We start from the raw sequence: 25,475 nt of genomic DNA, 5'->3' as shown, positions 1-25,475 counted from the left end.
TTTCCTGGACTCGAATATTGGCCTGCCTTGGTAGGTTGGGGAAGTTCTCCTGGATAATATCCTGAAGAGTGTTTTCCAGCTGGATTGATTCTCTTCATCACATTCAGGTACACCTATCAAACGTAGATTGGGTCTTTTCACATAATCCCATATTTCTTGTTAGTTTTGTTCATTTATTTTTTCTCTAATTTTGCCTTCTCATTTTATTTCATTGAGTTGATCTTCAATCTCTGATATCGTTTCTTCTTGTTCAGTTTGGCTGTTGAAACTTTTGTATGCTTCATGAAGCTCTCTTGTGTTTTTCAGCACCATCAAGTCATTTATATTCTACTCTAAGCTGTCTGTTCTCATTAGCATTTTATCTGACCTTTTTTCAAGGTTCTTAGTTTCTTTGCATTGGGTTAAAACATGTTCTTTTAGCTCAGAGAAGTTTGTTATTACCCACCTTCTGAAGCCTGTTTCTGTCAGTTCATCAAACTCATTCTCCATCCAGCTTTGTTCCCTTGCTGATGAGGAACTGTGACCCCTTGGAGGAGGAGAGGTGTTCTGGTTTTTGGTGTTTTCATCCTTTTTGCACTGTTTTCTTCCCATCTTTGTTGATTTATGTACCTGTGGTCTTTGTAGTTGGTGACTTCGGGTGGAGTCTCTGAGTGGATGTTGAAGTTATTTCTTTCTGTTTTTTAGTTTTCCTTCTGACAGTCTGGCCCCTCTGCTGTAGGACTGCTGAAGTCCACTCCAGACTCTGTTTGCCTGGCGTCACCTGTGGCGGCTGCAGAACAGCTAGGGTTGCTGCCGGTTTCTTCATCTGTTATTTTTGTCCCAGAAGGATACCTGCCAGATGTTAGCCTGAGCTCTCCTTTATGAGGTATCTCTTTGGACAACAAGGGCCAGGGAGCTGCTTGAGGAGACAGTCTGTCCCTTATAGGAGCTCAAGTGCTGAGCTGGGAGCTCTGTTGTTCCATTCAGAGCTGCTGGGCAGGTACGTTTACGTCTGCGGCAGTGGAACGCATCACCGCCTTTTTTTCCAGGTGCTCTGTCCTGGGAAGGTGGGGCTTTATTTATAAATTCCTGACGTGCTGCTGCCTTTTTACAAAGATGCCCTACCCAGCAAGGAGATAGTCTGGTCACAGTCTGCCAGCAGAGTCATTACTGAGCTGCTGTGGGCTCTGCCCAGCTGTTGTGTGAACTTCCTTGAGGTTTTGTTTACAAAGGTATAGTTAGAACTGCCTTGGTAATGGTGGTCTGCCTCAGTAATGATGGTCTTCCTCAGTAACAGAGGACTGCCTCAGTAATGGCAGACTGCCTCAGTAAAAGGCAGATTGCCTTGGTAATGGCGGACTGCCCCAGTAGTGGCGGACTGCCTTGGTAATGGGTGATGCTCTTCCGTCCACCAAGCTGGACTGTCCTAGGTCCAGCTGTGCTTGCTGCAAAACTCTCAGTCCAGAGTGTTTCAGATTGCTGGTCTTTGTGGGGGTGGGCCCCGCTGAGCCAGATCTCCTGGCTCCCTGTTTCAGGCCCCCTTTTTTTCTCAGTTGAATGAGCGGCTCTGTATCCCAGGCGTTCTGGCCACCTGTTGAAATGGCTGCCCGGATTTGTGTGAGTTTTTGTGTGGAGACCCACAGCGCTGGCTGAAACAGCCATGCTGGAAACTCGTGGTGCTTTTCACAGGAATCTGCTGGTCTGTGGGTGTAAAAACTCGTTTGGAAATGCAGTGATCACTCACCCTCTGTGTTCCTTTTGCTGGAAACTGCACTCCAGAGCTGTTCCTATTCGGCTATCTTGGATCTCAATCTTATTCTTTCATTGACATGTAAGTACTCAGAATGTCACTAGAAAGTAAGCCTTTTATGTAAGAAGAGAAAATTTAACTCCACAGTTGTTTGGAGATAAATATATATTTTCTGAGTCCACTTTGGGAAAGGGGACTACAATTTTTAATAACAAACTCATGGAAACTTCATTAGCCTTTGAAAAGTATGTTTGACTCAGTTATGGTTTTCCTAACTACACAAATATTCATTAGGATACTGAAGTTTATAAAACTCATTGAAGGCTGTGATAGGATTTGAGGCAGCTTAGGTGAAACTAATAGATATCTACTTCTGCTAAAAGCTGATGTGAAAATGAGTGTTGGGAATGGGGGCAGTGGCTCACACCTACAATCCCAGCACTTTGGGAGGCTAAGGCAGGTGAATAGCTTGAGCCCAGGAGTTCAAGACTAGCCTGGGCAACATAGTGAAACCCCCTCTCTACTACAAACACAGAAATTAGTTGGGCTTGGTAGCATGTAATCCCAGCTACTCAGGAGGCTAAGGCACGAGAATAGCTTGAACCTGAGAGACAGAGATTGCAGTGAGCTGAGATCCTGCCACTGCAGTTTAGCCTGGGCGACAGAGCGATACTCGGTCTCAAAAAAAAAAAAAGGAAAATTAGCGTTGTTTGGAAGCACCCTCAGAAGAGGTATGGGAGTCCCCGGTGTTTGTTGTATTTGTTTTTCTTAGGATTGGTTTTGTGTGTTGCAACCAGCTTTAAAATTGAAGCAGAATAGAAAAGAAAATTCAGTTTATTGACCATAAGTACAGTATTATTTTGATAAAAATTATTTATAAAAATACATAGAAATTAATTCATACAGGCATATATGTTGATGTACACCAGCTTATGATCCAGAATGCATTTTTACTTTGTCAGAATTTTGAAAGCTTCTGCAGCACTGTAACTATGTACTTAACTTTATAGATATAAAAAAAAAGTGAGGATAAGAGAAGTTAGACATATCTTGCTTAAGGTCCCTGGTGTATTTTTGGATTTTTAATTTGGTGTTGGGAACTGTATGATGGAACAACTAATAATAGCAGTGGTAGCAAATGTTAGTCTTCCTTGAGCACACTTATCCTTTTTGAAGCTTTCTACCAAAAAAGCCACCTTTGAAGCTTTTTACATTTATTGGTTTATTTGATCCTTGCATAATCCTCTGAGCTCAGCATTATTTTTCCTGTTTCATGTGTAAAGAAGTCGAGACACTGAAGTCTTAACTGCAAATAGATGGTGAACTAGGATTTGTACCTTGTCTAATTGAAATACCTGAGTTTTTAATCATTGGGCTATACAGTCTCTTATTTGCAAATGCTTACTATCTTCCTCTAAGAGTACCAATTTATTTTCTGAGAGTGATTATGTCTTTTAAGTTACTGACAGGCTTCAGGTTAGGTCCAAGCTTAAAATGCTGTTTTTCAGTAAGTAACAGTCACTTTGCATAGTGATCGGTTATTGAGGCTTTATCATTTTCCCCCCTGAGGTCCACAGGGTCATCTATAAGGCTAGTTAGCACTCTGTTTATTGAACACATCTTTATTAAGTGTACATTTTGTGTCAGTAAAACTTCTAGGTGTTAGAAATACAAACATTAATGAAACGTAGCTCCTGGCCTGAGTAACTTCTAAGCTATATTATTCTATTTCAATGCATCTGGTCTCTTCTTCCTACTATAATAGAGTGACTTAGACTGGGTAATTTAGAAGTAATAGAAATTTATTTCTCACAATTTTGGAGGCTGTGAAGCCTAAGATCAAGCCACTAGCAGATTTGATATCTACTGTGTCCTCACAGGTTGGAAGGGTCTAACAGGCTCCCTTGGGCATCTTTTTTTTTGAGACAGAGTCTCACTCTGTCACCAGGCGCCAGGCTGGAGTGCCATGGCATGATCTCGGCTCACTGCAACCTCCGCCTCCCGGGTTCAAGCAATTGTCCTCCCTCAGCCTCCTGAGTAGCTGGGACTATAGGCACGTGCCACCATGCCCAGCTAATTTTTGTATTTTTTTAGTAGACATGGGGTTTCACCGTGTTAGCCAGGTGGGCATCATTTATTAGCGTACCAATTCTGTTCATGAGGGCAGAAACCTCATTGACCTAATCACCTTCCAAAAACCCCGCCTCCTAATAACCATCATATTGGGGCTTAGATACCAACATGAATTTTGTAAGGACACAAACATTCAGACCATAGCACCTGGGAAAATGGGATTTATTATTTTGCTATTTACACTGAGAGTCAAATAGAAATATACATAGAAGTAACAAAAGGATTTTTTAAATTTAAGAAGTATAATCTAAAAGTAAAATATCAGGGAGTAGAAGAAATGTTATTGTTTTATAACCTTAATTTATAAAACTCTGATTTTCAAATATTGTTAAGATTATAGTTTTATGGTTTAACAACTCGGAAAATGAGCACAACTGCCATTAAGATCTCATGATTAAAGCTATACATACTTTTACATTAAATTTTATTTATTCATTTATTTAATATATATTTTATTGCACTTTAGGTTCTGAGGTACATGAGCAGAACACGCAGGACTGTTGCATAGGTACATACATGGCAATGTGGTTTGCTGCCTCCATCCCCGTCACCTATATCTGACATTTCTCCCCAGGTTATCCCTCCTCAACCTCCCTACCCCCCCGTCCCTCCTCTATTCACCCCCAACAGACCCCAATAGAATTCAGATTAAGTTAGGGTAAATTATATTCTCTGAATTCATTTTAAAGTTGTTAAAGGACTTTATTTCATTGAATTATACGTAACAAGTGGCCATTTATCATGAGAAGGAAAGCCTTCTCATGATAAATGGCCACTTGTTATGTCTAGGGATATCTGATATGGAGAGATGTTGCAAACTGGATTGACGTATTCTTCTGAGAGGTATTGATTGATTATACAAATGAACAGTGACTTGATAAAAAACCTTTTTATTGAAGAAAAGTGCACAAATTATAAGGGCACTTTTTTGATGAATAATGATAATCTAGCCAGTGGTATATGTTAATAACTACTTCTATGAAAAAAGATTTGTGTGTGTATACACACATGTACACATTCACACACAAGCTCATTATAAATCTCATATAAAAGCATATAAAAGATGATTATGTAATTTACAAATAGTCAAATACCCAGTACTTTTGATTGTAAATTTTACAGAGCCAGTGAACTGTCACAGAATGCTTTTACTGATTTTTGTTAAGCTTCTGTCTGTGGCGAACCAGTGGTTGCATATGATGGAGTAATGTAGTGTTGGCATGAATGTTGGTTGATAATTTGTTTTCATTAAAGAATAAGATGATAGTGAAACAATAAAAACATATGCTAGTGCTTCACTTATTGATCAGTGACTTGAGCAGTTTTCAAATACTGGAAAAATAATCTGATTTTTTGTGCTATTTACAATGTAACAACAGCAAAAATGACATGCTTTTAAGTTCAGTCTGCATTATTAACATTTTCCCTATTACTTTTCTAAATCTAGGCAGTCAAGAAAACAATAAATCAAGCCCTGATTTATAGCATTTGCTAGTTCTGTGATATAAATACTACCTGTATGATAGATTTCAACATCATGTCACTGAACTCATGGTTGAGATGAGTTTGGGTAGCAGCCCACCATTATAAGGTGTTTCCACCATAGAGATACAATAAACTATGGAACCTCAAGAGAATATGTTCATTGGCTTGTTTTGTATCATCAATGACTTGTTTTAAAGAAATATCTTGTTCTGTCATTTGAATCTTAAGTTATTCCACGAACTTTGTCTCTGATGATAGCTAATTTATAGTGCTGGGTTTTGTTTTTATTTTTTTTAATCTTATTATATTAAATTATTGTAAAGTAGTTTTTACATCTTAATAACTATTTCACCAAACTTGTGATTTAGAATTCTAAACCCATTTGTGGAAATTTGTGCTATTCTGGTTTTTTTACTGACCCGCTGTTGATTTTCTTTTCCTGTGCAAATGTCAGCTTAGTTTTTGACAGGGCTGAGGTCTTAGGTCATGGAAGAGTTGCATTCAAATATTTTAACCTCTTATTTAAAAGACTAATACACACGTTTTTCTCAAACTGAACAGTCTTACTGTATTTCAGCCTTGCCAAGTGAGAGCGCTTTAGCTTTTTGATTTTAGAATTTGTTTATCCTTATTGAACTATCTTAAGTTTCCCAGCTTCAGGGCTATCTTAATAGGAGTGCATGAGCTCTTATTTAATGTGGTATTTGGTATTTCTTATATAGTAAGATTAAATTTGGGATCTCAATAGCTGTATATGTTTTTTCTTATCCTCTCTCAGACTCTACCACTCATTTTAGCCATTCTATATACTACAGAAAGTGTAAAATAAAACATGAGAGAACACATTGTCCCTGGCTTGTTGGCAGCAGAGCAGCCAGAGAGTTCCAGATTTCCCTTTTTTTTTTTTTTTTTTTTTTTTTTTTTTTGAGACAGAGTCTCACTCTGTAGACTGGAGTGTGTGGTGCAATTTCAGCTCACTGCAACCTCTGCCTCCCAGGTTCAAGCAGTTCTCTGCCTCAGCCTCCCAAGTAGCTAGGATTACAGGCACCCACCACCGCGCCCGGGTAATTTTTGTATTTTTAATAGAGACGAGGTTTCACCATCTTGGCCAGTCTGGTCTTGAACTCTTGACTTCATGATCCACCTGCCTCAGCCTCCCAAAGTGCTGGGATTACAGGTGTGAGCCACCGCACCTGGGTGAGAATTCCTCTTAAACATAGGTCAGATTATGTCTTTTCTTGTGCTCAAAACTTTCATTGGTTTCCTATCAGATTTCTTCTTTGACCTCGTCTTTTTTCTCCACTCATTTCATTTCTTTTTATTGGTTTCCTTGTTCCTCAGACTTGTCAAGTACATGCTGACTGTGATGCATTTGAACTTGCTGTTCTGTCTCTGTTTTACTATATATTTTACTTATTAATATATTGTGCCTTCTAACTTGAATATATGCCTCATGAGGGCAGGGGGTTCTGTTTGCTTCATTGCGATATCCCCAGTGCCTAGAATAGTGCTTGGCACATAGTAAGTACTGGCAAATATTGTTGATATGTATGCAGAATGCTATGGATTCATAATTTCTGTCTAAATGTATTAACACTCAAATGCAGGGCATGATACTGAAATTAGTAAGCAGTGTTTGCATTTGTTAACTTATTTTACTTTGTAAAATAATAAAGTCTTAGAGTGGGATGCAATTTAGAAACCTTTTCTAACTTTTCCTGTGTTGCTTCTCACACTGGCGTGAGAGTAGCCCAGGAGTGTGCAGCAGTATGCTAGAGTACAAAGTGGTTGAAAGCACTGATTCTGGAGCTGGATTTCCTAGGATCCAGCTGCATGTCCTTGGGCAATTTACTTACCATCTCTGTGCTTTGGTTTTCTCATCTATGAGATGGAAATAATAAGAGTACCTACCTCATAGGACTTTTAGGATCAGTAAGAGAGTTAGTAAATATTAAGTGCTTAGAACAGTACGTGGCACATTAAGTAGGCCATATTTGAGTTTTAGTTATCAGTGTAACATGAAAGTGGGGGACTAACACAGATAGGAAATGGAATATAAAATCACTTTTATATATATGTACGTTTTATTGCCCTTTAGGTTCTGGGGTACATGTAAAGAACATGCAGGATTGTTGCATAGATACATACATGGCAATGTTTGCTGCCTCCATCCCCCTGTCACCTACATCTGGCATTTCTCCCCATGTTATCCCTCTCCAACTCCCTACCCCACACTGTACCTCCCCTAGTCTCCCCCTACACACCTCAGTGTGTGATGCTTCCCTCCCTGTGTCCATGTGTTCTCGTTGTTCAACACCCACCTGTCAGTGAGAACATGCGGTGTTTGATTTTCTGTTCTTGTGTCAGTTTGCTGAGAATGATGGTTTCCAGGTTTATCCATGTTCCTACAAAAGACACAAACTCATTGTTTTTTATGACTGCATAGTATTCCATGGTGTATATGTGCCACATTTTCCCTGTCCAGCCTATCATTGATGGGCATTTGGGTTGGTTCCAAGTCTTTGCTATTGTAAACAGTGCTGCAGTGAACATACATGTGCATGTATCCTTATAACAGAATGATTTATAATCCTTTGGATATATACCCAGTAATGGGATTGCTGAGTCAAATGGAATTTCTATTTCTAGGTCCTTGAGGAATCGCCACACTGTCTTCCACAATGTTTGAACTAATTTACACTTCTATCAACAGTGTAAAAGTGTTCCTGTTTCTCCACATCCTCTCCAGCATCTGTTGTCTCCAGATTTTTTAATGATTGCCATTCTAACTGGCATGAGATGGTATCTCAGTGTAGTTTTGATTTGTATTTCTCTAATGACCAGTGATGATGAGCATTTTTTCATGTGTTTGTTGCCCTCATATATGTCTTCTTTTGAAAAGTGTTTGTTCATACCCTTTGCCCACTTTTGATTTTTTTTTTGTTTTTTTTTTTTTTTTGTCTTGTAAGTCTGTTTTAGTTCTTTGCAGATTTTGGATACAAGTCCTTTGTCATATAGGTAGTTTGCAAAATTTTTTTCCCATTCTGTTGGTTGCTGGTTCACTCTAATGATTGTTTATTTTGCTGTACAGAAGCTCTGGAGTTTAATTAGATCCCATTTGTCTATTTTGGCTTTTGTTGCAAATGCTTTTGGTGTTTTAGTAATGAAGTCCCTGCCTATACCTATGTCCTGAATTGTTTTGCCTAGGGTTTCTCCTAAGGTTTTTATGGTGTTAGGTCTTATGTTTAAGCCTTTAATCCATCTGGAGTTAATTTTAGCATAAGGTGTCAGGAAGGGGTCCAGTTTCTGCTTTCTGCACATAGCTAGCCAGTTTTTGCAACACCATTTATTAAACAGGGAATCCTTTCCCCATTGCTTGTTTTTGTCAGGTTTGTCAAAGATCAGATGGTTTTAGATGTGTGGCGTTGCCTCTGAGGCCTCTGTTCTATTCCATTGGTCTATATCTCTTTTGGTACCAGTACCATGCTGTTTTGATTACTGTAGCCTTGTAGTATAGTTTGAAGTCAGGTAGCGTGGTGCCTCCAGCTTTGTTCTTTTTGCTTAGGATTGTCTTGGCTATGCGGGCTCTCTTTTGATTCCATATGAAGTTTAAGGTGTTTTTTTACAGTTCTGTGAAGAAGGTCATTGGTAACTTGATGGGGATAGCGTTGAATCTGTAAATTACTTTGGGCAGTAAGGCCATTTTCATGAATTGATTCTTTGTAACCATGAGCATGGAATGTTTCTCCGTCTGTTTGTGTCCTCTCTTATTTCGTTGAGCAGTGGTTTGCAGTTCTCCTTAAAGAGGTCCTTTACATCCTTTGTTAGTTGTCTTTCTAGGTATTTTATTCTCTTTGTAGCAATTGCGAATGACAGTTCGTTCTTGATTTGGCTGTCTTTCAGTCTGTTATTGGTGTATAGGAATGATTTTTGCACATTGATTTTGTATCCTGAGACTTTGCTGAAATTGCTTATCAGTTTCAGGAGATTTTGGGCTGAGATGATGGGGTCTTGTAAATATACAATCATGTCGTCTGCGAATAGAGACAATTTGACTTCCTCCTTTCCTAATTGAATAACCTTTATTTCTTTTTCTTGCCTGATTGTTCTGGCCAGAGCTTCCAATACCATATTTAATAGGAATGGTGAGAGAGGGCATCCTTGTCTAGTGCCAGATTTCAAAGGGTATGCTTCCAGTTTTTGCTCATTCAGCATGATTTTGGCTGTGGGTTTGTCTTAAATAACTTTTATTATTTTGAGATAGGTTTTGTCAATCCCTAGTCTATTGAGGGTTTTTAGCATAAAGGGCTATTGAATTTTGTTGAATAAAATCACTTTTTTAAAAAAGAGAAATAATTGCCATTCTAACTGATGTGAGATGGTATCTTATTGTGGCTTTGATTTGTATTTGTCTAATGACCAGTGATGATGAGCTTTTTTTCATATGTTTGTTGGCCACATAAGTGTCTTCTTTTGAGAAGTGTCTGTTCATATTCTTTGCCCACTTTTTGATGAGGTTGGTTTTTTTTCTTGTAAATTTGTTTAAATTCCTTGTAGATTGTGGATATTAGCCCTTTGTCAGATGGATAGATTGCAAAAATTTTCTCCGATTCTCTAGGGTGCCTGTTCACTGTGATGATAGTTTCTTTTGCTGTGCAGAAGCTCTTTAGTTTAATTAGGTCCCATTTGTCAATTTTGGCTTTTTGTTGCCTTTGCTTTTGGTGTTTTAGTCATGAAGTCTTTGCCTATGCCTATGAATGGTAAACCTAGGTTTTCTTCTTGGGGTTTTTTTTTTTTTTTTTTTTATCATTTTAGGTCTTATGCTTAAGTCTTTAATCCATATTGAATTAATTTTTGTATAAGGTAGGGGTCCAGTGTCAGTTTTCTGCATATGGCTAGCCAGTTTTCCCAATACTATTTATTAAATAGGGAATCCTTTCTCCATTGCTGGCTTTTGTCAGGTTTGTCAAAGATCAGATGGTTGTAGATGTGTGGCGTTATTTCTGAGGCTTCTGTTCTGTTCCATTGGTCTGTATCTCTGTTTTGGTACAAGTACCATGCTGTTTAGGTTACTGTAGCCTTGTAGTATAGTTTGAAGTCAGGTAGTGTAATGTTTCCAGGTTTGTTCTTTTTGCTTAGGGTTGTCTTAGCTATACGAGCTTTTGGTTTTGTATGAAATTTAAAGTAGCTTTTTCTAATTCTGTGCAGAAAGTCAACAGTAGCTTGATCGGGATAGCATCGAATCTATAAATTACTGTGGGCAGTATGGCCATTTTCATGATATTGATTCTTTCTGTCCATGACCATGGAATGTTTTTCCATTTGTTTGTGTCCTCTCTTATTTCCTTGAGCAGTGGTGTGTAGTTCTCCTTGAAGAGGTCCTTCACATCCCTTGTAAGTTGTATTCCTAGGTATTTTATTCTCTCTGTAGCAGCCGTGAATGGGAGTTCACTCATGATTTGGCTGTTTGTCTATTATTGGTGTATAGGAATGCTTGTGAGTTTTGCACATTGATTTTGTATCCTGAGACTTTGCTGAAGTTACTTATCAGCTTAAGGAGATCTTGGGCTGAGACGTTGGGGTTTTCTAAATATACAGTCATATCATCTGCGAACAGAGACAATTTGACTTCCTCTCTTCCTCTTTGAATCCTCTTTATTTCTTTCTCTTGCCTGATTGCCCTGGCTAGAACTTCCAATATCATGTTGAATGGGAGTGATGAGAGAGGACATCCTTGTCTTATGCTGGTAGTCAAAGGGAATGCTTCCAGCTTTTGCCCATTCAGTGTGATATTGGCTGTGGGTTTGTCATAAATAGCTAGTCAATGCCTAGTTTATTGAGAGTTTTTAGCATGAAGGGGTGTTGAATTTTATCGAAGGCCTTTTTTGCATCTGTTGAGATAACCATGTCATTTTGGTCATTGGTTCTGTTTATGTGATGGATTATGTTTATTGATTTGCGTATGTTGAACCAGCCTTGCATCCCAGGGATGAAGCGGACTTGATCATGGGATAAGCTTTTTGATGTGCTGCTGGATTTGGTTTGCCAGTATTTTGCTGAGGATTTTGCATGGATGTTCATCAGAGATATTGGCCTGAAATTTTCTTTTTTTGTTGTATTTCTGCCAGGTTTTGGTAGCAAGATGATGCTGGCTTCATAGTTAGGGAAGAGTCCTTCTTTTTCTACTGTTTGGAATAGTTTCAGAAGAAATGGTACCAGCTCCTCTTTGTACTTCTCGTAGAATTCGGCTGTGAATCCGTCTGGTCCTGGGCATTTTTTGGTTGGCTGGGTGTTAATTACTGCCTCAATTTCAGAACTTGTTATTGGTCTGTTCAGGGATTCGCTTTCTCCTGGTTTAGTCTTGGGAGGGTGTATGTTTCCAGGAATTTATCCATTCTTCTAGATTTTCTAGTTCATTTGCGTAGACGTGTTTATAGTATTTTCTGATGTTAGTTTGTATTTCTGTGGGATCAGTGGTGGTATCCTGTTTATCATTTTTATTGTGTCAATTTTATTCTTCTCTCTTTTCCTCTTTATTAGTCTGGCTAGCAGTCTATTTTGTTAATCTTTTTTAAAAAAACCAGCTCCCATATTTATTGATTTTTTTTTTTTGAAGGATTTGCTGGAGAGGATATGGAGAAATAGGAACACTTTTACATTGTTGGTGGGAGTGTAAATTAGTTCAACCATTGTGGAAGATGTGGCGATTCCTCAAGGATCTAGAACAAGAAATACCTTTTGACCCAGCAATCCCATTACTGGGTATATACCCCCAAAATTATAAATCATTCTACTATAAAGACACATGCACATGTGTGTTTACTGCAGCACTATTCACAGTAGCAAAGACTTGGAACCAACCCAAATGACCATCAGTGATAGACTGGTTAAAGAAAATGTGGCACATATACACCGTGGAATACTATGCAGCTATAAAAAACAATGAGTTCATGTTCTTTGCAGGGACATGGATGAAGCCAGAAACCATCATTCTCAGCAAAGTAACACAGGAACAGAAAACCAAACCCCTCATATTCTCACTCATAAGTGGGAGCTGAACAATGCAAACACAGGGACACAGGGAGGGAAACATCACACACCAGGACCTGTCAGGGTGTGAGGGACTACGGGAGGGATAGCATTAGGAGAAATACGTAATGTAGATGACGGGTTGATGGGTACAGCAAACCACCATGGCAAATGTATACCTATGTAACAAACTTGCACATTGTGCAAATATATCTTAGAACTTAAAGTATCATTTTAGAAAAGAGAGAATGAGATTTCCAGTAAATTTTATACTTCCTTTGGGCCATTGAAATCAGGCAACAGATGAATAAATTAGGCAAGTGAGAGTCAGTGGCTTTACAGGAAAAAGGTCAGCTATAATTCAGCTTAGACATCCCTGTGACTATGACCCCAGTGATTTTTATTACTGATTAGTCATTCCCGAAGTATGGTAGCTTACTACCTAATGAGTTGATTCCTCTGTTGGACAGAATCCATTGTAAGAAAATTCTTTGTTTTGTTGATCTGAAGTCTGTCTCTTTTGTAACTGGCCCTGGCTCTTTTGTCGGTGGCGTGGTGGGGAGGGGGGTGCGTAATACCTAATAGGCCTGTTGGTTGTATTGCTCCATTAGGATTTGCGTCTTCAGCTTAAAGCTTTAGTTTCCTTGGTCATACTCCGTATGACATGGGTTTTGAACCCTTTAGAACTTGATTATCTTTCCCTGGGGGTAATTCGTTTATCAATATTTCTCTTAAAATGCAAGACCCAGAGCTAGTAACTGACCTTGTTTCACTTAATCTGCCGGTGTGAGAAATTGCATAGTAAAATGTAAAAAACACTTGCATTTTAGGGCAATATGTCATTAATTGACACTGTAATATTTGGTTAGAGTCACTTTGAGCCTAATTTTCCTCAAATACAAGATTAGCCAACACTAATAAAAGGTTAATAACAAAGCTTTCTTGATATGGTAAATTTTGAGAAAAAAAGTGTGTCAACCTTCATGCTAAAAATCAAATTCTTGCTAATGTTAACCTTAGTCAACTAATATGAAAATCTAAGGAAATAATTCTAAGATCATTTCAGTGACATTGCAGTTAGTATTATTTATGTACTCTTAATAATATCTTGGGGGAGGTTAGCTTTATTGCCTTCAACTAACAGTTTCTTTTAGGTGTTGCGTTTAATCTAGCTGTTTATTTTGATGTCTATATTCTAATTTAAGTATTTGTTATGAAGAATAACTATTACCAGTTTTACTGATTTCCTGGTACAACCAAATTAATTTTAGTTTTCTTAAGTTTTTTTTTTCTTCTTTCCTTTTCTTTTTTCTTTTTTGAGACAGAGTCTCACTCTGTTGTCAGGCTAGAGTGCAGTGGCACGATCTCGGCTCACTGCAACCTCCGCTTCTCTGGTTCAAGCAATTTCCTGCCTCAGCCTCCCTAATAGCTGGGACTACAGGTGTGCGCCACCACACCAAGCTAATTTTTTCATTTTTAGTAGAGATGGGGTTTCACCATGTTGGCCAGATGGTCTCCATCCCTTGACCTTGTGATCTTCCTGCCTTGGCTTCCCGAAGTGCTGGGATTACAGGTGTGAGCCTCTGCACCTGGCCCTAACTCTGTTTTATATAACCTCACCATTTTGATTTGAAAACATTCCCAGAATCTGTTTTGTCGTCCTTGATCTGTATTCAAGTCTCATGTGTACCACTGAGAAACTTTGGGTTCTTGGGCAGATCATTTAACTGGCCCCTACACACATTTCTTCTTCTGCATAGTGAGAGGCTTTTACTTCTTTAACTCTCCTCCTCTACCCATCCTCTATAGCAGCCAGAAGAAATCCAAACTCACCTCTGCCCATATCTTCAACCTCTGCCCTCCACGCTATACCTTTTATCTATACTGGCTACTCAGGTTTTTTCACAGCATTTCACAGTTTATCTGTGTTTTTGATTTATTTACTTGTTTCCCCCATTAGACTAGATGCTTGATGAAGGCAGATAATGTATTTTCATTCACTGCTGTAAAACCCAATGTAGAATAACATGTGTTGCACATAGAAGATGCACAAATACTTACTGTTCTTAAGATCCTATGGTATTCCTGTTACTTTCAGATAGGCATGCAGCTTTTTCTTTCTCCTGGTGTAGTGTTTACTAAATTCTTTCCAGCTACTTGGACATTCATATTAAAATGATATTTTATTTTAACTTGGTAAGTATAAATTACAATGCCATATGAAGGCTCTAGCCCCAGATATGTCAGTTTCTGGTATATTCTTTAGTTGATGTATTTCTAGGATAGTTTTTAAGTGATTACAAAATGTTCCTAGTGATTGGTAAGAATATGACTTGGTCGTCTTGGCCTATCTGTACTATAAAATGTGACTCTAGCCTAAGCTTAAGTTTGTTGCTGTTATGTTGTTGTGTAGGTGCCAGAACTTTACTCCTTTGGTAGTGTCAGTATTGATATCTGTCATCTGGAAAGCAAGAATCTTCCTGAAATTTACTAATAAATTTAATACTACTGCCATACTGCCCAGAAATAATAAATTGTTCATTTTTGGGGAGGTGAAGTACCAGAATACTGTTTGGTCACTTACCTAGTGGCTTAAAGGAACTAGAGCACCTGTCCAAGGGAGCCGTTTAGTTTCCCCCCAGCACTTATGATTGAGCCTTTGACTATTTCAGAAGTGGGATTGGAGAAGTTTGTCTTGTTCTCTTGTCTCTTTTCAGGTTGAAGTTTAGGAGATTAACTCATTTTGACCATTTTCCCATTTCATTTTTGCTCTAGGCAGTAACTAGGGCTAAAGCTCTTGGGAGGCACTTGGCTGTGCTTGCTGAAGTATTTCCAGTAGTTGGACTGTCTCTGGGAAATAAGTGCATTTCGTTTAAAGCTCTTCAAAGCTGTGTAAATCTTGGCAGAACCCCATAGAAACCATAGCATATAATTCCTTTTAGAACAACTATATTATTAAATGAAGAATTTGGGGTAAAACATATTGCTTTAATGGTCTTAATAATACTATGTAAAAGGTCCTTCTACATTAATATTCAAAATATTTTCTGTAGTGATGGAAATCCTCTGCATCTCCCAGTTCGAAGGTAGGCTTTCCCAATCTCTTGGGATCTAGCAAGGTTCATTTTAGTCTTACCTGCAACTATCCCTGCAAGAGTGTAGATTTGAAGTTTTTAATAAAGTTAACCAGTTCTTGTATTTCTGATAAATAGAGGAGAATGGCATTTGAGTAATCAGAAAATACTACCTCAAAATAATAAAAATTATTTAGAAAATGATGGCATTATAATGCTTTCTAAGCTTAATGATGTTAATTAAAATTATACAGTTATTGACTAGTACTTTTTTTATACCTATCCCCAGGGAAGGAAGAATATGCAAGATGGTGCAAGTGATGGTGAAATTGCAAAATTTGATGGTGCTGGTTATGATAAGGATCTGGTGGAAGCCCTTGAGAGAGACATTGTATCCAGGAATCCTAGCATTCATTGGTTAGAGTCTTTCAAATTATTGAACTAAAGTAGAGGAGAAAACAGTTATAGGTTGGCTTGGTGTGAGTTTTCTCTTGTTGTCCATTAATCTTATTATGACCACATCTATAATATGAGAGTATAGATTGGTGGGACAGTTTCTGTCGAATAACCAAGGACATTTTACATGTTAATTTGAAGTTGACGTAACTGATGAAAGTTGTAAATTGAATGACATGTCTTTATTAATAACTAACGTTTTCACTGATCTTTTTATGCAGTAAGAATTAGAATAATGTTCTTAATATGCGAATAATTTCATAAATTAAAAAAAAATTTAAAGAATTAGTTTTGACCATAAATCAAAGGTCCCTGAAGAAACCTTATGAAACTTTGCTATTCTTTCAAAGGGATGACATAGCAGATCTGGAAGAAGCTAAGAAGCTGCTAAGGGAAGCTGTCGTTCTTCCAATGTGGATGCCTGACTTCTTCAAAGGGATTAGAAGGCCATGGAAGGTGAGAATTTATTAAATTGGTTTTGGTGTAAGAATGCTGCTTGTATCAGAATGAAAGGCAGCATTGCTGTAGTTTTTAATGTATTTAACACGTTTTGAAAAGGTTGGGAGAAGTTTATATACACCCAAAACACCTGGATTTGATTTTGTAGTGTGACATGCCGCATCTGCATGGCAGGAGAGATGGGCTTGCAGTGTTGAAACTATATAGCCCTTAGCTAAAGTCACTTTCCTCAGGGGTGCTGAGCTAGAGATTAGTTTTAAGAATTTTCTAGATGTATGTTTTTGTAGATAAAAAGTTAAGCAGATTAAGCAGAAATAGTACATAGTCTTAGAGAAGAAAGGTTTGGCCAAACAGTTATTTTTCAAAAGTTGGAATATTTCTCCCTGATTGTTAATTATTTTAATTTGTTTTACTTGTCACTGACTTGAAGCTCATTTTTAACTATGTTATAGACTACATTTTTTATACTTTTGAGTTCTCACAGATTTTTTTTCTAAAAAGAGGTATTTAGCTGTGTTTTAAAAAAACAATTTCTTATGTCATTACAAAATATGATCTGACTTTATCAATTTATTTAGTCCTTGCTGTGCTTTTGTAGTATTTATTGGCAAACTGGATTAAGAAAATAAATGTAAAGATATATTTCCAAAGAATCTTATTCCTGACCTAATACATTTTTTTCTGTAACAATAGAATAAAATTCTTGAATAGAACTTTTATGTTTTTTAAAAGCTTATGTTTGAATTTTATGGGGATTTGTGAGAATATTTACTAAAATGGGACAATAAATGTATTTTATTTATTTTTTGAGATTGAGTCTCACTCTGTTGCCTAGGCTGGTAGGCAGTGGCACGATCTCAGCTCACTCACTGCAGCCTCCGCCTCCTGGGTTCAAGTGATTCTCATGCCTTAACCTCCTGAGTAGCTGGAATTACAGGTGCGTACCACCACACCAGCTAATTTTTGTATATTTGGTAGAGGCTGCGTTTTGTCATGTTAGCCAGGCTGATCTTGAACTCCTGGCCTCAAGTGATCCACTTGTCTCGGCTTCCCCAAGTGCTGGGATTACAGATGTGAGCCTGATAAATATATTTTAAAGAATACTTGAAAATAAGGAGGCCTCAGAAATTTTTCACATTTATAAACTTTGTCTCAAAACATAAATTCCAGAATTTCAGAACTGGAATAAGTCTTTGAGATCATCTTAAATCCCCACTATGTCACAGACTAGAAAATTGAAGTGCAAATAGGTTGTGACAGCCATAATAGACCTTTAGAAAATTTAAAACTCAATGTGTCTCAGCTTCTTATGTTAATATGTGCCTTCCCTCAGCAGTACACTTTCTCCTGCATGGTGTGATACTATTCCTTTATCCATCAGGCACTTGTTTAGCCCTTTTATTTTGTTTTTCAAGACATAGTCCTGAGTCGTGAGACATCCCAAATAGAGAGCTGGGCACTTATAGGTAGCTTTCAGTGTTAGTCAGTAGCAGAGCCTAATGGGTGGTACAGTCCACATGTGCTTGGAGAGTGAACATGACATGATTAGAGAGGGTTTTATGCTTGAGGGTGTGGGATTCAAGTGGCAGTTTGTAGGGTTGTGAGGATTTCACTGTGTTGGAGGAGACATTTTGGAGTTGTAGGAACTTGAGTGGGGGATGAATGACGGGAACAGCAGAATATAGTGAGAAAGTGTAAGTGTATTTGGGAAATAGATGCATTGAAATTTTGTAAGGAAAGCATCATAGCATATTGGTAAGGGGCACAGATCTTGGATCCAGACTGGGTGCATACGAATTCTAGCCCTTTCCACTTACTAGATCTGTGATCTTGAGCAAGTTATGAAACTTCTCCATTCCTCAGTTTTCTTATCTATAAAATGGGAATCATGTTATCTCATAGGATATAGTGAGGTTAAAATGAGGTAATGAGACAGTATCTGACAATAGTTAGCACTTCCAACTAAAAAATAATTTAGTGGAAGATTCAAATGGGAAGGAAGGTTGAGGCCAGATTGTATTTCCCAGGAATTTGGTCCTTTTTCTATAGGTGTTTGGGAGACCTCTTTGAGCAGTTAGGTAGCATCGTTAAACTAGTGAGTTGGGGAAAACAGTCTGGTTGCAATGAGCACAGAAAGATGGAAGGCAGAGAGCATGTTCAGAAGTGGTTGGCAGTAGTTAAGGCTTAAAATTCAAAGAACTTGAATTGGGATGGTAATTAGGAATGGAAGGACAGATGCTAGTGATATTTAATGAAGGAAGTTGGTAACCTTTTGAATGTAATATGTATGTCAAGATGAAGGCGGGGCAAAGAAAATTGGGTTTTGCCTATAGCAGAATAGTGACGATAACATAAATGTGGAGCTCAGGAAGGTGAAAGACACTGGCTTATTCTTCTTGATGAAAGTTCAGCAGGAGCAAGGGGAAAGAGATAAGGAATTATTTTTGAGTGTGAAATTTTGGTACAATATTCATGCAGAAATGCACCAAGTTAGAAATACAGGGATGAAGCTTATGAGAGCAGTAAAAGATGGAGATATTAAATGCTTTTTCAAACATACATCTCTGGGACAGACATTTCTCTAACAGAATAATAGTGAGGTTCTTCTTTGTAAGTTTTAAGATCAGAAAATTATACTCAGAAAATAAGGAGATGCCCAAGGAATAGACTACTGTATTTTCAGTGGCTGAAGTATATAAACATATCCTTGAATCAGTCTTACATTGAGACTGTATTCATCTATCCTTTTATCATCCAGGCCATCTTAGCACTTCTCAGACTGGACCATAATTTATCTGTATTTTCTAATAGATTAAAAGTCTCTTGAGGATTTATGTGTGATTCCTGACAGATTCAACTTTTTTTCCTCAGGGCTTAGTACTTAGTAAGCATTGGATAAATTTACACTGGGTAAATACACATTTATTGAGTATTTACCTTGTTTTAAGTAATAGGCTAAGTGCAGAGGATACCAAAATGAGTGAATAACAGCCCCCAAGAAGCTCATGGTCTTTGGGTGAATAGCATATATTTAATGGACACCATGTGTTAAGTGCAGTATTTGTTGAGGACAGTGTGACTAGTGTCTGATAGAGTAATGAACACGTTGCTATGGCAGGAGAGAGGAAGAGGGACTTAGTCTGCTATGGAGAATAATAACAAGGATGGCCTTCCAGAGCAGGTGATTCTGAGCTGAGACTTGAAAGATGAATAGAAGTTCGGCAGGCAGATGTGATGAAGAAAGGCTCTAAGACAGAATGGATGTCATGTACAAACACATGAAAAGTGTAAGAGAACATAGTATATGTGAGGAATCTTCTGTAGTTCAGTGTGGCTGGAAGTATAGAGTGTTTATATGGGACATAGTAACAAAAGACACTGCTAGAATGGTCGATGTGACCTACTTCTCACAAAGAGCCCTGCATGCCACGCTAAAGATGTCAGTGAGCCATTGAAGAGTCTTTAGTAGGAGGGTGATTTGCAAGTGTAGGAAGATCTCTTTTCTGTAGCAGTATGGAGGATAGGTTGGGGATGGGCATAGATGGATATGGAAAAGAAATCTGATTAGCAGGCAGTTGAAATAATCTAGCCAAACAGTGAGGACAAACGCCTGCACAAAGGCATTGGCTTTTTGCCTAGTGAAAAGTGAATGAATTTGTGAGGGATGTTTAGAAGGTATAAGTGACTGACTGTTTATAGGGATGTGAGAGAGAGACAAGTTTTATGACTCCCAGATTCCAGGCTTGAATGGAAGGCATATGCAATGACTTCTGACATCACCTACCCAGAGTTGCGCCAAACTTCACAAGGTTGAGAGCTCAGTTTTCTGCAAGACCGCCCTCATTTCAGACACTAGCTGCAAACTTGGGGGTCCCCAGGTCACTCTTATGACCAACTGGCTACAAATTCAGGGGTTCCCACTACCCTCTCAGGTTTGATTATTCTCTAGAATGGCTCACAGAACTGTGAGTCCTTACAGAAGGAAAGGAAGCCTTACAGTTGAGCCCAAGACAACATAGGCATGAACATTGTGGATCCCCTTACACGTGGCTTTTCTTCTGCCTCTGCCGCCCCGGAGACAACAAGACAACCCCTCCTTTTCCTCCTCCTCCTTAGCCTATCCAAGGTGAAGAGGTAATACACTTCCACTTAATGAATAATAAATATATTTTCTCATAATTTTCTTAATAACGTTTTCTTTTTTCTAGCTTACTTTATGGTTAGAATACAATATACAATACATATACAAAATGTGTGTTTATCTACAATTTTTATTACCAATAAGCCTTCAAATCAACAATAGGATATTCATTGTTATGTTTTTGGGGAATCAAAAATTATATGCAGATTTTTGACCATGTGGGGGATTGGTGCCCCAACCCCTGAGTTGTGCAGAGAGCAGCCATACTCGTGATAACAGTGTTACTGTAGCCAAAGTATATAAATCGGAACCAGCCAAGAGGAGAAACTTACAGGGTGAGGTCTGGAAGGATGCTGAAGGTGATGCTTTTGTCCTCTATTCCTGGAGTCAGGATGCTTTACTCTCCTGAATGTGTGACAATATGCAGATGATTGCAGTACATGGACATGTGACAGTACTGCTAGAGTTTGGATATGGTTTGGATATTTGTTCCACCAAATCTTATGTTGAAATTTGATTATTGGTGTGTGGTGTTGAGAAGTGGTGCCTAATGGGAGGAGTTTGGGCATGGGGCAGATCTCTCATGAATGGCTTGGTGCCGACCCCATGATAATGAGCAAGCTCACTCTGTTAGTTCTCATGAGAACTGGCTGTTTCCCCTCTCTCTTGCTTCTGCTCTTGCCGCATGAGTTCTGCATGCTGGCTCCCTTTCACCATTCTCCATAAGTGGAAGAAGCATGAGGCCATCACTAGAAGCTGAAGCTGAACGGGTACAGGCACCATGCTTCCTGTACAGCCTGCAGAACTGTAAGCCAAATAAATTTTTTTTTCTTTAAAATTACCCAGCCTCAGGTATTTCTTTATAGCAACACAAATGGACTAAGAGAAATACACAGAGTATTGCTAATTAGGGAAGCTCCCATGATCAATTGAATCATTGCCCATGGTTCTTAACCTCTCCATTTTGTGTATGTACCACATTTTCTTTTTCCATTCATCCATTGTTGGGCACTTAAGTTGATTTTATATTTTGGCTATTGTGACTAGTGTTGTAATAAACGCAGGAGTGCAGATACCTCTTCAATATATTGATTTCCTTTTTTTTTTTTTTTTGATATGTACCCAGTAGTAGAATTACTGGATCATGTGATAGACCTGCTCTTCATTTTTTGAGGAACTTCTGTACAGCTTTCCACAGTGGCTGCCACCAACAGTATAGGAGCATTCCCCTTTCTCCATATCCTCACCATCATCCGTTATTGCCTGTGTTTTTGATGAAAGCCATTTTAATTGGAGTGAGATGATATCTCATTGTGATTTTGACTTGAATTTCTCTAACGATTAGTGATGTTGAGGATTTTTTCATTATCTGTTGGACATTTGTATGTCTTCTTTTGACAAATGTCTATTCAGACCTTTCGCCCATTTAAAATTGGATTATTTGTCTTTTTGCTGTTGAGTTGCTTGAGCTGCTTATGTGTTCTGGTTACTAATCCCTTGTCAGATGAATATTTTGCAAATATTTTCTGCCATTGCAGGGGTGTCTCTTTGTTGATTTTTTTTTTTTCTGTGCAAAAGCTTTTTTTTTTGACATAATCTATCTGTTTTTGCTTTGGTTGCCTGTGCTATTGAGGTCTTACACACACACAAAAATCTGCCTGGACTGATATCCTGTAGCATTTTCCTAGTTTTTTCTTCTAGGAGTTTCATCGTTTCAGGTCTTTAATCTATTTTGATTTGATTTTCATATATGTTCTTTAGTCCATTTTGATTTGATTTTTGTATATGGTGAGAGATCAGCATCTAGTTTCATTCTTCTGCATATGGTTATCCAGTTTTTCTAGCATCGTTTATTGAAGAGACTGTTATTTCCTTAAGAGATTTTGTAATGTGACAGATTAAAGTATATGTATATACTGAGGGGAAAGGGCCAGTGGACAAGGAGATACAGGAAAGACAGAAGTTAATTAAAGGAGTAATGTCATGAGGAGGTGAAGTTTATAAATGTTGTACAGTAGCTGTGAACAGATGCTAATGTTAGAAATTAACTCCTATAGGAAGTGGCCACGTTAATGACATTACAGGATGCCCCTCTCAGAGAGCATGAAAAAAGTTATGGAAGAAATAAGAACTTTGCTATGGCTATACGTGTAGCATCAGTTGGTCGTTTTCATGGTTTTTAAAATCTCAATCTCATGCAAAATTGAAGACTCCGTAACAAAGCAAAAAAATATTTTGTAAAACTGATGTTTCAAATCTTAGTGATTCCTGGTTGATCTCTGTATCAAAATTCTTTAGCCACCATTTGGATAGTTTCTGAATTTGGAGTTTATGAAACTTTGACATACACAGTTTTCAAAGCTTAAATCCCCAAAAGTTTGTCAAGCCGAAGTAGCAATTGGATCAGCATTTCCTTTTAAGGAATTACCAAATATTATGCAAAAAACATTTAGTGTGAGCAATGTGTTTAAACTCCATTAAAAGTACTAGAAGAAAATAATTATTTAAATATCCATTAGTTTTAAAGACTAGAAGATTGGTTTTCTTGAATAATTTTTATTCCTCTCTGATTTGTTTTTATAGAATACTTTTATGTTTGTTTTCAAAACTAAGAAGTAAACTAAAGTTTTTATTCTATATTTATTGGCTCCTTTATCATGATCACTGTTTTATATAAACTGTCTAAAATGATAAAAATGTTGCTAATTTGATTATGTTTGAATCACCACTGGAATTTTTACTGTTACCTTGTTAACTCATAAATGGGCCTTTATTTTTTACTGAAAGCTGTATATTATAAATGCACTGTGGAAGATAGGTTTTGTCCCTTATAGAGAGCAAGGAATGTGTAATTCTGCTATGTGTGATAGAAAATGTCTTATTTTTATCATGTGTAAACAGAATAGTTGCTTTTAAGCAATGCTCAATATTATATGTATATATCATGTGTCAGATTCAGAAAACAGTAGATTATTTCTAAATATATGAGAAAATTGTTGGTTGTCTAGGCTTTTTGTTAGGTTATCTCTGACTACCTCTGACTTGAGACATTTTATGAAATTACATCTTTTTTTCTAGCTATAAAATGATATTCTTGCTAAATGCATCATGATTTTACTGTGACAATTTTGAGTTTATCTTTTGATGGAAAAATCCTAATGTACATTAATAGCTGATAATTTATTTAAAAAACTTTTATAAATCATTTAATTCATCTTTTGAAATTTCAGGGCGTACTAATGGTTGGACCCCCAGGTACTGGTAAAACTATGCTAGCTAAAGCTGTTGCCACTGAATGTGGTACAACATTCTTCAACGTTTCCTCTTCTACACTGACATCTAAATATAGAGGTGAATCTGAGAAGTTAGTTCGTCTGTTGTTTGAGATGGTAAGTGATTCAGATTTCAAAGTAGTGTGTGTAGGCCTACGATGCCCCCATCAATGAGGTCTGTCCACCTGGAATCTTTTTGAAAAGGACAGTATAGTTATATTTTAATAGTTCTCCACACACTGATGAGAAATGGGATGGTGGGTTTTGTGGGGTAGTTGGTGTATCTTCAATGTATCTTTTTCTTTAAGGTAAAAGAACGCCTTTTGGCATCCTATCCGTTGAGGGTGGAAGAGACTTTGGCCATGTGTGTGGGCTGACTGGTATTTCTGGATCTCTAGGAAGCTGATGGAGCAGAATAATATTTTAATATTTATTTTAAAAATCAGAGCCTGATCTGTCGTTAAAGTTTATTCCTTTTTTGTATGGGATTTGCAGTACCTTAAGAATGCCTACTTGAGGATTGAGGTTGATTTATTTTTGAAAGTTTTTTTATTGTTGAAATTTCCAGACCTGAAAGTAAGCATAGTACAATGACCCCTCATGTATCTGTCACCCAACTTCACCCATAACCTTTATTTTTAGATATTTCTTTTTTCTCATGGGAATGACTGATTTAGCCTCTACCATAACCAGATGATGGCATTAAACACGAGAAGTTTCTGCTCTTTTTTGCCATTGTTTTAAAAGATTGTTTTTTAAATAGTCAGATTGTTTTATGAGATAATTGAATGATTTCTTTAAAATGTTTTCATAAAGGCTAGATTTTATGCGCCTACCACGATCTTCATTGATGAGATAGATTCTATCTGCAGTCGAAGAGGAACCTCTGATGAACATGAGGCAAGTCGCAGGGTCAAGTCTGAACTACTCATTCAGATGGATGGTAATTGATACTTAATTATTGTTTCAAAACTCTTATTTTTTAAAAAATATTTTGTGTAAACTCATAATCAATTGATGGATTAGAAGGCAGCCTGAGTTTATTCGTTAATTCACCCATTTGTTCATGTGCTCAGAGAGCATTTATTTCATACTTGTTAGTGATCATGCACCATTTCAGATTCTGAGGTTACAAAGAAAAAGGCTAAAATGGCCTTCAGTGAGCTTACTATTTGGAGCAAGGGTTCTAGAGGTGTGATCTAGAGTCCTAGGGTTCCTTGAGACCCTTTAAAGAATCTGCAAGGTTAAAACTATTTTCATAGGAATATCAAGTCATTATTTGCCTTTCCTTTTTCACTCTCATTCTCTCACAAGTGTACAGTAGAGTTTTCTAGGGGCTATAAGACATAGGATATCATAAAGGGTAGAAAGCAAATGCAGATATGAGAATCCAGCTGTTCTCTAGTTAGACATTAAAGAGATTTGCAAAAAGGTAAAAAAAAAAAAAAAAGCCCTCTTCTGTATTTTTAATATTTTGGAAAACATACGTTTCATAGAAATACATGAATCAAGTAATGGATTAATAGATTTATTATTTTTAAGTGAATTAATATTTTTAAATTTCTATTTTAGTTTTTTTATTTTTTTCTTACAATTTACGCATGTACCATCTATTTTAAGTTTTAAAGGTATTGATAGATGCACTCCACACACAAAAAAGCTGTTTGGAGTTCTCAATTATATATATATATATATAT

The 25,475-nt window shown here is 37.5% G+C and overlaps 1 protein-coding gene across 7 annotated transcripts in view; it reads left to right on the top strand.

Moving 5' to 3' along the window:
• The window catches only part of KATNAL1 (katanin catalytic subunit A1 like 1), a 96,341-nt gene that overhangs the window by 52,173 nt on the left and 18,693 nt on the right, over window positions 1–25,475 (top strand). For 6 of the 7 annotated variants that reach the window (XM_032294404.1, XM_032294401.1, XM_032294403.1 and 3 more), the window contains 4 exons: window positions 15,740–15,867; window positions 16,257–16,362; window positions 23,737–23,895; window positions 24,595–24,721. In XM_032294404.1, coding sequence (XP_032150295.1) covers window positions 15,740–15,867; window positions 16,257–16,362; window positions 23,737–23,895; window positions 24,595–24,721 — 520 coding nt within the window. The remainder of the gene's footprint in view (window positions 1–15,739; window positions 15,868–16,256; window positions 16,363–23,736; window positions 23,896–24,594; window positions 24,722–25,475) is intronic. The other variant, XM_032294407.1, reaches the window with a different exon arrangement.

Source organism: Sapajus apella, unplaced genomic scaffold (genome assembly GCF_009761245.1).
Source record: "Sapajus apella isolate SASKATOON/1434 unplaced genomic scaffold, GSC_monkey_1.0 scaffold32, whole genome shotgun sequence".
Classification (NCBI taxonomy): Eukaryota; Metazoa; Chordata; class Mammalia; order Primates; family Cebidae; genus Sapajus; species Sapajus apella.
This window is presented reverse-complemented; position numbering and strand designations above follow the sequence as displayed.